Raw genomic sequence first — 15,009 nt, 5'->3', positions numbered from 1 at the left:
GATCTACGACTGTATTAGAGTGAAAAAGGCAATTCAAGTAATTTGAAGATGTAGATGATGCATTTCCCTCTGATTCTTGCTATCAATCCGCCTAGCAAAGTTCAGCTCGCTCAAACCGGCAATTCAACCTTCATCCCCAGACGTCAGCCGCCAGCTGGTAGGGCTGATCTCAACATGGACGCTTTTTGAATAGCCGAAACGGGATAATGTCAACTGGTTTCAAAGCACGGCTTGTGGGGTTTGGGACCGCGCTACACGTCACCCAGGATCGTCAGCTTTAGCCCCGAGCTCTCCGACAGCTTGGGGGCTACAGATTCTAATCCCGCGATTGGCCAACGATGGGACGGAGTGGACATGGGAAGCCTGCAAGCCAAGGTGTACAGTCTTGGCGAACACTTTATATAACAAGTCCCGCTCGCTGGTAAGATTAATGGACAGCAGTTATTACAATGTCGTTTTCTACCCTGGTACTGGGTGTTTTCTACCTCGCGGGTGTGTCTGCCGCTTCTATTTCGAGGCAGATACAGCTTGGCGATCACGAATACTTTGTTCCTCCGACCGCGGCGTGGAAATTGGATTCTTGGGATGCTTCGGTCGACGCTGACGAGTTTACGCCCTTGACGGTTGTCAAATTGAACCAGACGGCAAATGCTGAGCGTGTTGCCTCTGCGCTTGGGGAGTATGAGAAGGACGATGTCTGGACCAGGGAGTTTGCTCAGGGTATGTTGTGCGAATCGCCTACATGACGCATCTGACTGTCGCAGCTTTGTACATCGAGTCTGATAAAGAATTGACCTTCAATTCTTCCAAGTACAACGTTTCAGCGGTATACACAGGCAAAGAGTCGGTGCCAGCGGGTCCATACTTTGTACATAGCTACACTGGCAATGTCTTCCAAGCATATCGCCTCTATGTCGACACCAACCAAGCTTTCATCCAAGTATGTTCCCCGCTTATGCATTCAGCATCGCTGACAGTAGTAGTCCACATACCAAGACCCCTCTGGAACCCACCATCCCCTTCGCGCCGGCACCCACTCCGCCGGGGGTCTCACAATCGCCGTCCCGTCGCGTTTATACTTCACTCCCACCAAGGAAAAGCCATTGGCCGGTCTTCGTCTCGGTGTCAAGGACTTGTACGATCTCAAGGGAGTCAAGACAAGTGGAGGCAACAGAGCACTGTACGAAATGAGCAATGTCAAGGCCAAGACTGCTCTATGCGTACAGAAACTCATCGATGCCGGCGCCGTAGTCGTAGGAAAGAACAAAATGTCCGAATTTGCGTTTGCTGGCGGATACGTCACAGAACACATCGACTACCTTCTCCCCTTCAATCCGCGAGGGGACGGTTATAACTCGCCTGGTGATAGCTCTGGTGGCTCAGCTGCATCTGTCGCTTCGTATGACTGGCTTGATGCTAGCATGGGAAGTGATACAGGCGGTAGTATCCGTGGCCCTGCGCTCCAGAATGCTGTTCATGGTAATCGCCCTACCCAAGACGCTGTCAATCTCACTGGAGCCCTTCCTCTCTCATCGGCCATGGATACCTCGGGCATCATCGCGAGGGATCCCGTAATTTTGTCCAAGTTCACCCGATCTCTTTACGCCGACACGATTAAAGAGTATCCTGGGCTGCCATCTGAGGTCCTCTTTGACAGTGGTAGTGAACGGTTTCTCCTTAACCTGGAAAAAGACTCCCCTAAAGCGGCAAATGCAGTAGGAGAGTTTTTAAACAGCCTCACAAGTCTTCTCTCAGCCAATGGCAGCGTCTGCTCAATTGATTCGGCGTGGACAAACTCTACACCCAAGGAATTCGGAGACGTAGCGCTGTCAAACATCGTGGGTAATGTCTACTTGAACCTGACAACCTATGAACAGTGGACCGAATTTGGCAAAGATTATGTTGAAGAGTACAAGAGTCTTCACGATGGTGCATTCCCCCATATGGTGCCTGAGATTCGCGACGGATGGATGAACGCCAATGAGACAATGACCGAGTTGACTCACCAAGATGACTTGGCTTCAAAGAAAGGCGTCGAGGAATGGGTAGCGGGCGAGTTCTTGACTGCTGATAACAAAAGTTGCTCAAATGCTGTCTACGTCTATCTATCAGCCAGCTATCCTTCATACAAGCCTGATGTTTCTCAAGAGTAGGTTGCCCCAAGGGATACTTTTCATCGCTAACAGATTAGTGGCTCGAATCCGTATATCCGGGAGCTTCTACAAGCCAGTTCCGAACAGCAGACCCTGATCACCCAGCTCAACACGACCGTCAACTGTAACTCAACCCTTGGATCCGAAGAGGCTTGCGAGGAATCCTTGGAGGCAGAAAAGGCAAACTCCAACAACTCAGGCGCTCAGACCGTCTACGCCGGAAGACTCGCCTCTGTCGCAGGTCTCCCAGACTACGCAGTCTCACTAGGCATGTTTGACCTGGGCTCATTCTCCAACTCAACTCTCCAAAACGAGCGTATTCCTGTAGGAGTAAACATAATGGCAGCGAAAGGCTGTGACTTTGTAATTCTCGACATTATTGAGGCACTCCACAAAGAAGGCGTTATCAAGACTGCCAAGACTGGTAAAACATCATAAGTAGTATAGAGATAGTCAATAATCATCATCCCCAATACATCCCCGCAATTAGGAACCAGTGGACGACACCATCCGGGCGGGGAAGCTGAATCGTGGTAAATTACCGTAAATGGTTTAGTTTACGTGTCATTACATCAGGTCTGATACGCTGATGGCAAGTCGGGGAAGTAATCCGGAAATGGAAGGTTTCTAGGCACGGTTATCATCGCCACAGATATTTAAGTTCAACGGCATTCTGATCTTGGTTTCATCAATCAATCATGTCTCCATCACTTGAATCAACGGGTCTTCGTCAAGAGGTTGTTCTCGTTGCCTTTGCGGCAGTGGGATTATGTGTCTTTGCTGTGTATGGATGGATGCGCAAGGGAAAAACTGCTGGTATGTCCTCTGACTCTTGGAGAGTTTATCTAACAAAACAGTCAAAACGGACGTTGAGTGGAAGACTCCTTCGCCCAAGCCTCTTGTCGATTTTGACTTGGATGCCAAGAAACCCGAGCTTTACCGACCCTGTCGCCATGGGCCTAATCACGTCACAATGGGCATTCGAAAACTAGACTGGAATAATTGGATTGAGATGGACTCCAACTTTCTCTGGTACCACGATCTCAAGGTCTCGGAGCTCGAGAAAGACATCGATGCGCATATTCAATATGTTGACAACGCTGTCACTCGAGATGCCTGTTTTGAGGTTCTGGAGGAACTGACTGCATACTTGACTGTCCGATATCCCAAGATCTTCCAACTCAGCAATGGCATTCTGCGCAACACTTTGACCAAGGAAGAATTCAACTACCCAGCCAGTACGTATCATCCTCAGAGCCAAGACAGAGCTGACCATCAGATACTCCCAAGGATGCAATGGCAACAGCTGCGAAACTTGTCCAGGACGATCTCGTCATCATGGTTGAAGAAGACGGTGAGTTGCCTCATTCCTTGTCTTGCTCGGCTGACATTTTAGACGGCCAATATCATCTTGACGCTGGAGCTGTCTGTCTCCCTGGCTTCTGGCGATTGAGCGAAAAGTTCAGAATGTCTCTCGACACTCTACACATCGAAGCCAAGGTTCCTCACTATCAGTCAAAGCTGCAAAAGTCTATGAACCGCTTCTTCAAGACGATGCAGCCAGACAAGGCGGTGATTCGTAACAACGTGAGTTTTCTTTTCCTGTCCTGGAGTGCATTGCTGATAGTGTAGTTCTTCATCCAACTCGACGATGGTCTTCACTGGTCTCACCGAATGGGCGATCAAGACAGCAACGAAGTAGCTTGTAGGTGAAGCCCTTCCATTCAAAGCCAGTCTAACATTTCAGCCTGGGAAACGGCAAACGACAAGGGTCTGACCATCAACGACCTCTACTTCCGCTCTGAGAGACAGTCACTCCGACGACTTCCCAGATCCAAAGCTCTTCTCTTCACGGTTCGTACATACTTTGAGCCTATCACTACAATTGCACAAGAGCCCCATGTTCCAGGACGCCTGGCTGAAGCTATTGAGAATTGGGATGAGGCGGCTTCAAAGTACAAGGGCAAGCATCACTGGGCGGATATTCTTTTGCCGTATTTGCACGAGCAGGATGAGTTGCAGAAGAGATCGGGAGTGTTGGAGAAGATTCCAGAGGGAAGCTTCCCGTACTAGACAGAACAGGCAGAAACATAAATGATGCTCTGACCCCTCGTTATTTCTCGTTGTTCCATCATGGCCAATGAAGATGCGCGGACTAATATTATTCCCGTGGACCAATGTCACCATGCTTACGCAGTTGGCTCTTCAAAGCGGTAAGGCTTCAACAACTTCATTGCAATCCATAGAGATAAGATCCGAGATACCTTGCAATGGCTCTTACTGAGTTCCATCGCTTCTCTCTACTCCCCCTAGAACTCCGTCGAGAGATCTACCACTTAGCCACGCCACCCCGCTTTGTCCATGTCCAGCGATTTGACGAGCAAGACTACGATGAATTCGCAGAGCATATACGCACAACACCAAACGCTATTCGACTAGACGAATCCCTCATCCACTTCTCCTTCAACTGGCGGCCTCATATTTCCCCTCGGACCACGCAGAGACAGTCTGCACTTGAGCGTTATGGGTTCTCGAGCAACAAGTCGGCGTCTCAGCCGTGGAAAGTGACAAAGCTCGCCCCTCGAATCAGCCTAGATTGGCTAAGCGTGAATCCTGAATATGCGTGGCAGCTTTGCAGGGAGGTTTCCATGTACAGCACTGCTCCAATTCCCGCACTGCTGCATACGTGCCGTGAATCTCGTGACGACTTGATCAGGAGAGGGTATCAGCTTGCCTTTCGCACCCGGTCTCACGGTCCTCGAACATGGTTCAATTTTGATCACGACGTCCTATTTATTTCTCATGGGGATGACTGGGGTACCAAGCATCGGGTACTCAGTGGCTGTGCGTGGGATATTGGTCAATTCCATACCAGTGATATGGAAAGGGTCAAAAGAGTCGCCTTGGAGGAATCCACAGGGTCTCTTTACCTTGCTCATCCTAGATTCAGCGAAGGCAACTACAAGTTTTCCGACGTCTCATCTGTATTGCGGCTTTTCAAGCACCTCGAGGAGTTGCTCTTGGTCGAATGGACAGATTCACATATGGTGGCATTCTGCCCGATGAAAGACTTTTACGCCAGGGCGAAGCAACGACATAGATACGACACCCAGTGTCTTTGGAGCTACCAGCCTGTCAGCGAGGTTGACGTGCTTCCGCAACTGTTTCACCCTGCGAACTCTTGGAGCCCCCTGACTGTAGCATCCATCGGGCCATACGGGGAGCTTCTCAACAATCATCAAGGTCTAGAGAGAAACGGATACATCAGGATGGTTCAGGAGTCACTGCAAGAGAAGCTCGTTAGATACAGAAGCTCTGTAGGTTCACGGCACACGGCTGATGCCGATGTTTGGTGGAATATACCTACCATCACGACTGTTCATGTCATGTCGACTTGGGGACATGAACTTCTTGCCCGCGAACGATGGCGCGCCCTCAGTAGGGTTTATAGACTTCGAAAGCAGTGGCTGGCCCACGAAAAGCGAGTCTCTAACCATCTGCCGCAGAGCGAAGAGTATGACTTTCAAGCAGATGAAGAGGCATACGACCTCACGTTTGAGACTGATGCGCATGAGGCGAAGCGGATTTGGTGGGTCCGGGAAGGGATAATTCCTTTCATTGACGAATAGCAACTCTCAAGAGCTTGGCTGATGATGGGTTATCTAGGGTAGTAAGACTTGAGATACCTGTCCAAGGTATGAAAAGATTTAAGTAAGATTAATATAGGGCTAGCAAATTTTGGACTGGCTATTATTGGCACCTTGTCCCTGGGTCAGAAATTCTCTTGCTCTGGGAACCTTCTTGGCTTCCCTCTCTGCTTCACGGCTGATGCGGCGAGGTTGGTCAATAGGGTGACATGAGTGAGAAGTGACGGCTAGCGAACTATGTGGATTATCTATAGTAAGCGGTGTGGGGGATCAGCAGATAGTGACAAGGATACCTTTTTCCTATCTAGGTTTAGTCAGGTATGCATCACTTTTAGAAGAGGGCGGTATTCTGATCCACAGCTCGATTGCTCGATGAATTTAGAGTCTATAAGTATCGTCTTTTTTGCAGATTGATGAGAAATACTTAGCCTGAATAGGAATCAGGTCTTAAAACCTCTTACCTAGATCAGAAACAGGTAATAGCTTGACTACATTACATTTATGGGTATCTAGAAATACTAGGCTTCAAAAATGGATCGGTGTAAATACAAATAGAAGCGTTGTCGACAACAATTGGGTTTCTAATAATCACTCAACTTTTACATTAACCCTCTATCCCCCATCATGGCAGCCGACAGTCTCTCTCTTGATGGAAAGATAGCCATAGTTACTGGCTCTGGCCGAGAAAACGGCATCGGCGCAGCTATAGCCGTAACATTGGCACGCAGTGGAGCAGCCGTCACCATCCACTACGTGAGCGATTCTGTGACCAAGAGAGCCCATGCCGTCGCCCAAGGTATAAGAGCAGATGGCGGTAAAGCAGCCGTTGTCCAAACCTCGATCGAAACCCCCGAGGGTGCTCAACATCTGGTTAAGGAGACTTTGAGAGCATTCAACACCGACCATGTCGATATTCTGAGTACGTATGGCCACGACAAGTCACCGCCAAACCCTAACTTGTCATCTGTAGTCAACAATGCAGGAGTACCGTTCTTTGGCGAGACATTAGCAGTCCACCCTAAGCAATTGACTGAAGTACTCGACGTCAATATCAAGGGCCCAATTTTCGTCGCCCAGGCCGTTGTACCTCTCATTGCCCCCGGCGGTCGTATTGTGAACATCAGTCCAATCGCGTCCAAGCTTGGCGACGATTACATCCCAGTATACGGTGCTTCCAAGGCTGCTCTGGACAGTCTTACGTGGTCATGGGCCAAGGAGGTAAGTTGATTCTCTGAATCGAATAATCTGCGTGCTTTGTCTAACATAATGATCAGTGGGGACGCAGCAAGGGCATCACGGTCAACGCAGTCGCCCCTGGCCCCGTCTTGACTGATGCAATCCCTGCAGCCATAGCCGATGAATTCCAACGGCCCTCCATCGAGATCACACGAGCCGCTAATAGGGCTGGTACCGCGAAGGATATCGCTGATGCTGTACTTTTGCTGGTTTCTGAGAAGGCGAGATGGATTACGGGACAGTACATCTCTGTTAGTGGTGGAGTCACCAACTGAGATCATACATGTTAGAATGTATCTAGTTTACAACAATAACTCATGTGTGCTGATGAGGTTTGCTGTACTCAACGCAATTGCTTTATTATTGTAGCTGAGATACGAAATTAGTCGATCATGCCTCCAATCGCTCTCTAGCGGGCGGATCAGGAACTGCTTTTAGCTTTAGTGCTGACAGCCAAAATCCCACAGCAGCTACTGTACTCACGGACCACCCCTGATAGAGCGGCTCATTTAAGACGAGGGACTCGCCAAGAAAAACCCATGCATCTCAACTCTCTGCCTCCATTCCACATTTACAATGTCGACGTCCCGAGTCAGCAATTTTCCACCAGCGGTAGAGTTGATGTTTGTCAACATTGCTCGACCGGAGGACATAAAAGACCGCAAGACTCAGAGGAAAATCAACAGTCATGTGATGAAGCCGATTGGCGTCACTCGAAGGCGCGCCCGCCCGGTCGACAAAATAGAAACAACCCTGAATTCTATCAAATCTACATCACAGCACCGAGGCGTATGCAAAAGCTCGCTAGCACAATCCAACACTTCTAGTACTGGCATTAGAACTCCAGAATCATCCTCTTGGGCATTCGAGTATCGACATTCGCTAGATTTAGTCCCATCTCTTTGCCCCTCCCAGAAGCCCAGCAGGTATCCCATGTCCGCCCGAACGAGCAGTATGCTCCATTTCTGTTAGTTGTTCCACGATCCTCTCAAACACTTACCAGTTCTAACAACAGGCAGTAGCTGTAGGCCAGGAGGCGCCAGTCTGCAAGCTCATGCGTGAGCTTTGTTTCGCCCTCGCATTTGCTGATGATAGCGCCATGCACTTGGTTCTTGCTCGCCTTGAGATAGATCCTGAGCGAACTGGGGAACAGGCATCTCGAGAGAGCGCCAGTAGTCTGACACATTACAATGCTTCAATTGAAATCTTGCGAAATCAGCTTGGGGTCGCTCAGCTTATGGCTCACGAAGCCATTATCGGTGTAGTGGTGAACCTGGCGTGCTACGATGTCAGTTCTAGGATACTGGCTTCAGTGCTCATGCTAACTGTCAATAGATGTTTACTAACAACTTAGCACGGTGGAAGACGCACATGTCGGGGCTGCAAAAAATGATTGAATATCGGGGTGGCATAAATACCCTCAGTTCCCAATATCTGCAAGTAACAACGATTTGGTATGTACATCATCCTGAAGCTTCCGTGTAATACGACTGACATCTACAGGATGGACTTGACTGGTTCTATGATCCTAGACCAAGCACCTCATCTCACGCTATATGAAGCCGGCTCTGCTATAGTGCAGTACACACAACCCAACCTTGAGGATGGGGCCATACAAAGCCACAGAGATACCGAGGTGCTTCTGGAGTTGCTACTCAAACTATCCAACCTAGCTGCCGGAAAGTCTGAGCTTGATCTCAGTGAGGATTCTGCTCTGCTCGAAGAACTTCAGGTTGGAGTATACAAAACACTGACTCTGCCGCGCTACAACAGTCCAAATATCCACCAGAACTCCTTGGCACCTTGTCTTCTAACTTACGAGATATTTCGACTAGCAGTGCTTGTGTATCTTTCAGGCCCTGTCACGTTTTTGGCAGGTAATAGGACCTTCAATGTGGTAACTCCCCATCTGAGAGGTAGACTATCGAGGATGTACAGGGAGCATAGACTTGATTGGACGGGTCTAGAACACGTTGAACTATTTACACTAGTCATTGGGGCCTTGACGGAAGTCGGGCAAGACAGACAGAGATTGATGGTTCAGCTTCAGCGCACGATGAGAGTACAGGGCCTAATATGGAATGGTCTGGTCGATAAGCTTCGCTCTATGGCGTGGGTTGATATTGTCTGGTCAGCTGGCCTAGATAGGCTGCATGTGGATTTGGCGTTTACGACTGGTTAGGTGTCCTGGAAAAGCCTCCAAAGCAAAAGGGTTCTTCAAAAATAGTAGCTATAGCCTATTCACAGCACTGCAAGGCCGCTTTGAAAGAGAAATTGGATAGCCTAATATTGGTCAATTTAACCAGTGCAACTTACGCATTATGGCAAGAACCCACTCTATACGTTCACGTCCATGAAGCGAGAAGAACCTGGTCAGAGTATACTGCCACTGCGTTTGGTGCAGGTGAGGAGTCGGCTTCTGCGGTTGACCTCGTACATCAGCCGGACCTCGGCCCGAACCCTTTCTAGTCACAGTCAATACACATGTTCCTCTCAACAGAAGGTCACTTGCCTCCCAGGCGTTGTTTTTATGGCCAATTAGATAGCCATTCCTGCATGGCCATAAGAGTTCCCAAATCCAGCTAGTCTATTACTGTGGATCGAGTCATAATTACATAGTGTCTCCTGCATAATTCCCTAGTACTACATCGTCAACTCCACTTTAGCCTTGGGTCCTGCAAGAGCTAATCTGTTAGCTCGATCATGAAATGGGACATGCACTTACTCCTTTTTCCCCAGGCAAAGTACCAAACTCCACACAGGACCAAGAACCCCACAAAGACTACTGACGCATAGTTCATTGTCTCGGCTGTAACCGGCAATGCAGATGGCATACTGAATAGTACCAATTGGAAGAGGATCCAGCAGACTGAGGTTGCATTGGCCGCTGTACCGATAGCCCCCAGGTGCCACTTTGCCTTGGCTACTTCAGTTCTCCCAAAGGCTAGACTGATGGCGATTGGGATGAGATATGCACAGGCGAGGGCAATGACTCCGACTGAGACAAAGGCGGTAAAGGCACTTGCGCTGCCGAGATTGACGCAGCCAAGACAAATCTCAATGACTGTGACAAGGGCTAGAGCGTAGACAGGTTGGTTGAAGAGTGTCCGAGACCAAATTTGAGAGAACGGCAGCATCCCATCTCTTGACAAGGCCCAGGTGCATCGAGAGGCTGTTGTAGTGATGCTGATGGAACAGAAGAGAGTGACCATCAGTATCATGATCAAGAGCGTCAAACTGAGGGGTTTAGACCCAGTGACAGTGTCGATAATGAAGGGGAGTGCTTGACCATAAGGGGCTGCGAGGATATCCTCCAGTGGAGGCAAGGTGAAACAGATAGGGAGAACAAACACAAGCATCGAGACGCCGCCAATCGGAATACACATGCTGATTGCTCGAGGGACTTCAATTTCTGGCTTTGAGCACTCCTCAGTCATCGACATGACCATACCGATAGCCGAGAGAGCGTACGCAGGAGGCAAGAGTCCAATGAAGAACGAAAACTCGCCCCAGCCAGAGATATTGGTGTCGTAGTGCGTGAGTCCATATGAAGGCGAGTGCCGACCTACTTTGGCAGTAGAACTGAGAGCGATCAGGATTGCGACGGTGGTCACAACACTCCAAATTGCTGCTGCAGTGTCGACCAAAGGCAATGCTTTATCTGCAGCTGCACAGAGGATAAAAATGAATATGCAGATCCCAAAGAATACATATAGAGTCTCGTTCGCTGTGGCGGTCCACTCGGGTCGATACATAGTAACAGTCGCAACGATGAGAGATGCGAATCCAAAGTTGACAGAGAGTGCGATGGTCCAGTTCCCAATAAGCCATACCCATCCGGTAAAGTAGGCCATTGCGTGTTGGTATCTCTTATTCTCGGTGAGTCTGTACGACCAGTAGTACACTCCCGAGGAAGTTGGGTATCGAGAGGCGAGTTCTCCCAGGGATACTGCAACGGCACCTTGAAGAAGAACAACCACCAAGACACCAATGAACATCGAGAGCTGTCCACCGCCGTAGACTGAGGACATCAACGGACCACCAAGTCCATAAGGTACCGCAGTGATGGCGAGAGACATTCCGAGAACTGAAATGAAAGATCGATTCTTTCGTAATTGGGGAGTCGACACATCTTGGAGAACACCAGGAGATGAGCTCTCGGTTCTGTAGATTTGAGAGGAAGTAGAGTCGTGTTTGTGTGACATTTTGGTGACGGTAACAGCAGTTTACAATAAACGAGACAATGGCAACTCATCAAGCTGTTTTATAGAAGTGAAGGATCTGGGTTACTCCATATTTGGTAACTTGATGGTCCACCTGGTCTTGGAATCTGGGGACGACAAGACTATTCCCTTTTGGGCAGGTTTTTAGCCCAATCTAAGGGACCCATCCTGGTGGGACAAGCTTATCTGACATTAGTTTGAGATAGCGGATATAAGATGGCATTAACGAAGGGACTTCAGATCCGGGCTCCGGGGAGATGGACGGGTCACTACGCGCTTATTGTCCTAAATTACTTGCTGAGATGTATAAGTTTCATTGTAAATAAAATGGTATCATGATATACGTGGAAATATTACTTGTCTGATATTAAGCTACTAGTCCTAAATTGAAACTAAACAGTATTTATTATGTTCAACCCGGGTGGATCTGATGGACCAGGTGATAACCCTCCTTGCGATGGTTGCGTGACCATCACAACCACCGCCACTATCCCAATCTATACCACCATTCCCATTCACTACCATGACCACTACTGGGTCGACCGCTGAGACCACAACGCTTCCTGTTTCTTCTGGCTGCAAGTCTTGCACTTGAAGTTCCCCTTGAAACAGATTTATCCCACTCTGCACCAGAGGTGACTCAGGAGGAAAGGACGTGGTATTACCCTCGTCGCTATTCGGTTAGTTACTCAGGCACCTTAATCCTTTCACTAAGACGGCATAACGTTGCCGGCTCAGCCAAGGATCATTGGACTCTTATCTCTCAAAGCACGGTTGGGCGAGTCTTGGTCTTAACCCGGGCTGTATCCTCAGACTATATCATAGCATGTCGAGCTCCCATTATGATCTAAGCTGTTACAGTAGGAGCTACTGGTTCAAGGCCTGGGAAACCGTATGATAGAGCTACAGACTATCGATCTACAGGCCCCGGGATCTTCATTGGGACCCAGGCCTCCAAAGCCCCTCTCGAGCTTCAGGCAATGAAGTGGTTTGAATCTCCACCAGCCTGAACCGCTTTGAGATCTACCGTTCAATCCATTTGAGCCTTCCCCTGCATCGAATTAACGGCTTCAAATTGAGACGGGTGGATCTGGTGACCCTCGTCCAGATTGTGAGCCCCTGGTCAGAAACTGCTGCCACTGTTGTTGCCGCAGGGGCCGACTTGGCTTGTGAAGCAATACACAATGTCCAGGCGGAACTATCCCCGCCATCTCCCTTTAACTTCTCATCTAGAATATTCCTCGCTTACCCATGAACGTCCCTTTTCCTCGGAATACATTGACCCTGGGTTGCAAGGAATGATTTAACTTTTAGATCCTTGGCGCTTCTTTGCCTACTACAGCTCCTGGATATATTAGCCCTTGTTACATCAGAGCTGAACTCTTGCCAACGTCTGTTTGAATATGATGTATCCGGACATCCCGTGTCACAACAAAGCTGGTTTCCCCAACATACGTTGGCTGAGGGCTGCCTAAACCACATACAGTGCGACGTGAGACATGCCTTACTAAGAATCAGTATGACAAAGAATAAGCCCATCGTTACTGGGTCACAAATCTCACATTCCCAAGTGTATGCCGAGTTCAAAATTGTAGGTATGTTTCTTCTGACCCAATTCTTTAAACAGAGATAAATATCCGTCTTCCTTGGTATTATTCTGATACTTTGCCTTTGAAAGTATTCCAGCATCTCTTCTATTTCTTTACACCCAGCACAACTTGAAATCACTCATCATGAAGCTCACAGCGACGATCCTGGCTCTCAACCTCCCCTCTCTGGGTCTGGCCTCGGTCTATAATTACTAGACATTCTTAAAGGCACCGTCGGCTAGACTAAGCAATATTACTTTCCCTATTAGCATAAATAGGGCACCTCGCATAAATAGTTATTACTTTGCCTAGCAGTTTGGCTTTAACAGGGTTAAAGATATTAGATATATTAGCCTTTAGCTATATCCTAATAGCTAATATAAATAGGTTATTTATATAGCCTTTTCCTTATTCTAGAATAAAATAACTACTAAGTATAAGAACTATTATTTAAGTACTAATAGTAGCCTCGGAGTTAGCTATGCTCTTGATACTTTCGGTGATTACTCTTACCTCTATAATATTACTATAAAGAATACCAGCAGCATAACCTAGAGAGGAACTCTTATTAATATAGTCACCAGAAAGTCTGATGTAATCGGCGAGTAGATACTTCTATCTTCTGCAGGCAAGATGCTAAATAAACAAGTCGGCTTTTTTGAGTATTACAACTGGAACGACGGTATAACTAATCACGATTATGCTAAGCAGCCCTTTAGTCAAATCTTCTTCGGCAACCCCACCTCAAAGACAAAAGGAGCTAGTGGTGGCAAAGGCACCCTCATTTACGAGGCCGGCAAATGCGTCAAGCTCAACCTGAAGGCCACTCAGACTGGCAAGGGATATCAGATTCAGGCTGGTTTCAAGTAATCTTTTCCTATTGTAACTCAAAACTGTATAAGAAGGGTTTTTTTAATCGGTTCGTCCGGTTTTCCCGCTTTAGAACAATTTGTTGTCTGGCTTGTACCAAGGTCGAGGAGCTGGGTTCATGTCTGTTATTGAGTATCTTATTTAGCAGTGGTATTCAAGATTAGACCAACTTACTCACTATTTACCTGTGAATTGAAGGATAATGTGTCGGAGATCTCGGCTTCAAAGCCACCAAGACTGGTAAAGGGTATCAGATTAAGGCTGGTTTTGCGTAGTCGTGTTCATCCTAGCTTTTCATCGGCTCCTCCGATTTTCCTCAATTTGTGAGGAGTTCCATGCATGTCAAGTGCCGTTTTATTACATTAAAATTCCACGCTGAGCATTAGCACTCACCGCACTCAACTCTAAATAACACAGCAAATCAATAGTGACACTAAAATGAGGGTCCTTGTTCACAATGGTGAGGCAGGTGGAACCGAGCAAAAGCTTGCAGCGCTGGGTAAGGTGTCGACAAACTGCTACCACTATCCCTACTGGTCTAATAGTTTGGCGCTTGAGTAATATCGTTGAATGATTAACTTTACTCCGGCTTATCTAAACTGGGATATTTTCTAGTAAAACGTTCTAAATACGGCCACTGGATAAATTCTAAGCCCGTCTTAGCGTCGGACCTCCCCGCCGATCATCGGATAACTCGGGATTCTTTCCGCTTCTTGACTGTCCTCGTATGTATACCCTCGCCCATTTCTTCGTACATCTCAGCTGAAAACAAGGGCTGCTGCCGGGCCGAGAACAAACCTTAAAGGTAGACTGAGTACCCAGAACGGTGCTCACTGAGGCAGAGCATCTAGCGCAGAGCTTGTCGTTCTTTGGCAAATCAGGCTATGGCACCTCTCCACACAGGAACTTTCAGTACGAAGGGATTGGCTCACAATACTTGGGCTAACGATACTCTGATACAGTACGCCCTTTGGAAGAGGTCTTTGCGCCTTGGTGGCCCTTGGACTAATGTGCTCGATATTTAAATCGCCAGCGGCGTATGTACTCTGCTGACAACTGTGACATAATGATGACAAGTTCTTATTTGTACCCTATCTGATGTTTAAGTGGCTATGGCAAGTGGTTCCAGGCAGAAAGTTGGCATCGCATGCGAAGAGTGCCGACGCCGCAAAACGAAATGTGACGGTGAACAGCCTTGCGGACTATGTCTGGAGTTTGGAGTGGAATGTGTTTTTGAAGAAAACCGATCTAAACGAGGACCTAAAAAGGGTCAATTAGACGCTTTGAGAGC

General features: G+C 48.1%; 7 protein-coding genes across 7 annotated transcripts; 6 read left to right on the top strand and 1 right to left on the bottom strand.

Moving 5' to 3' along the window:
* Positions 1-449: 449 nt before the first annotated feature.
* On the top strand, positions 450-2,591 carry FOIG_04718 (uncharacterized protein; the record flags this gene model as incomplete). Its single annotated transcript, XM_031203013.1, has 4 exons — positions 450-720; positions 765-940; positions 984-2,149; positions 2,192-2,591. 4 exons carry the CDS (start codon positions 450-452, stop codon positions 2,589-2,591), a joined length of 2,013 nt encoding a protein of 670 aa, XP_031066592.1.
* A 260-nt stretch (positions 2,592-2,851) lies between these two features.
* On the top strand, positions 2,852-4,226 carry FOIG_04717 (uncharacterized protein; the record flags this gene model as incomplete). Its single annotated transcript, XM_031203012.1, has 6 exons — positions 2,852-2,969; positions 3,011-3,391; positions 3,433-3,507; positions 3,550-3,740; positions 3,786-3,858; positions 3,901-4,226. The coding sequence occupies 6 exons, from the start codon at positions 2,852-2,854 to the stop codon at positions 4,224-4,226; spliced, it is 1,164 nt and encodes a 387-aa protein (XP_031066591.1).
* A 197-nt stretch (positions 4,227-4,423) lies between these two features.
* Positions 4,424-5,782, top strand: FOIG_04716 (uncharacterized protein; the record flags this gene model as incomplete). Its single annotated transcript, XM_031203011.1, has 1 exon — positions 4,424-5,782. The coding sequence occupies one exon, from the start codon at positions 4,424-4,426 to the stop codon at positions 5,780-5,782; it is 1,359 nt and encodes a 452-aa protein (XP_031066590.1).
* A 642-nt stretch (positions 5,783-6,424) lies between these two features.
* FOIG_04715 (uncharacterized protein) lies at positions 6,425-7,311 on the top strand (the record flags this gene model as incomplete). Its single annotated transcript, XM_031203010.1, has 2 exons — positions 6,425-7,018; positions 7,075-7,311. The coding sequence occupies 2 exons, from the start codon at positions 6,425-6,427 to the stop codon at positions 7,309-7,311; spliced, it is 831 nt and encodes a 276-aa protein (XP_031066589.1).
* Positions 7,312-7,612: 301 nt separating this feature from the next.
* On the top strand, positions 7,613-9,218 carry FOIG_04714 (uncharacterized protein; the record flags this gene model as incomplete). The annotated part of the gene is made up of 4 exons (XM_031203009.1): positions 7,613-7,988; positions 8,056-8,324; positions 8,372-8,409; positions 8,540-9,218. 4 exons carry the CDS (start codon positions 7,613-7,615, stop codon positions 9,216-9,218), a joined length of 1,362 nt encoding a protein of 453 aa, XP_031066588.1.
* A 502-nt stretch (positions 9,219-9,720) lies between these two features.
* FOIG_04713 (uncharacterized protein) lies at positions 9,721-11,241 on the bottom strand (the record flags this gene model as incomplete). Its single annotated transcript, XM_031203008.1, has 2 exons — positions 9,721-9,725; positions 9,762-11,241. The coding sequence occupies 2 exons, from the start codon at positions 11,239-11,241 to the stop codon at positions 9,721-9,723; spliced, it is 1,485 nt and encodes a 494-aa protein (XP_031066587.1).
* Positions 11,242-13,481: 2,240 nt separating this feature from the next.
* Positions 13,482-13,718, top strand: FOIG_04712 (uncharacterized protein; the record flags this gene model as incomplete). Its single annotated transcript, XM_031203007.1, has 1 exon — positions 13,482-13,718. The coding sequence occupies one exon, from the start codon at positions 13,482-13,484 to the stop codon at positions 13,716-13,718; it is 237 nt and encodes a 78-aa protein (XP_031066586.1).
* Between the last annotated feature and the right edge of the window lie 1,291 nt (positions 13,719-15,009).

This window comes from Fusarium odoratissimum (genome assembly GCF_000260195.1).
Source record: "Fusarium odoratissimum NRRL 54006 unplaced genomic scaffold supercont1.6, whole genome shotgun sequence".
Classification (NCBI taxonomy): domain Eukaryota; kingdom Fungi; phylum Ascomycota; class Sordariomycetes; order Hypocreales; family Nectriaceae; genus Fusarium; species Fusarium odoratissimum.
The sequence above is the reverse complement of the archived record's forward strand: the minus strand, read 5'-3'. Positions and strand labels throughout refer to the sequence as shown.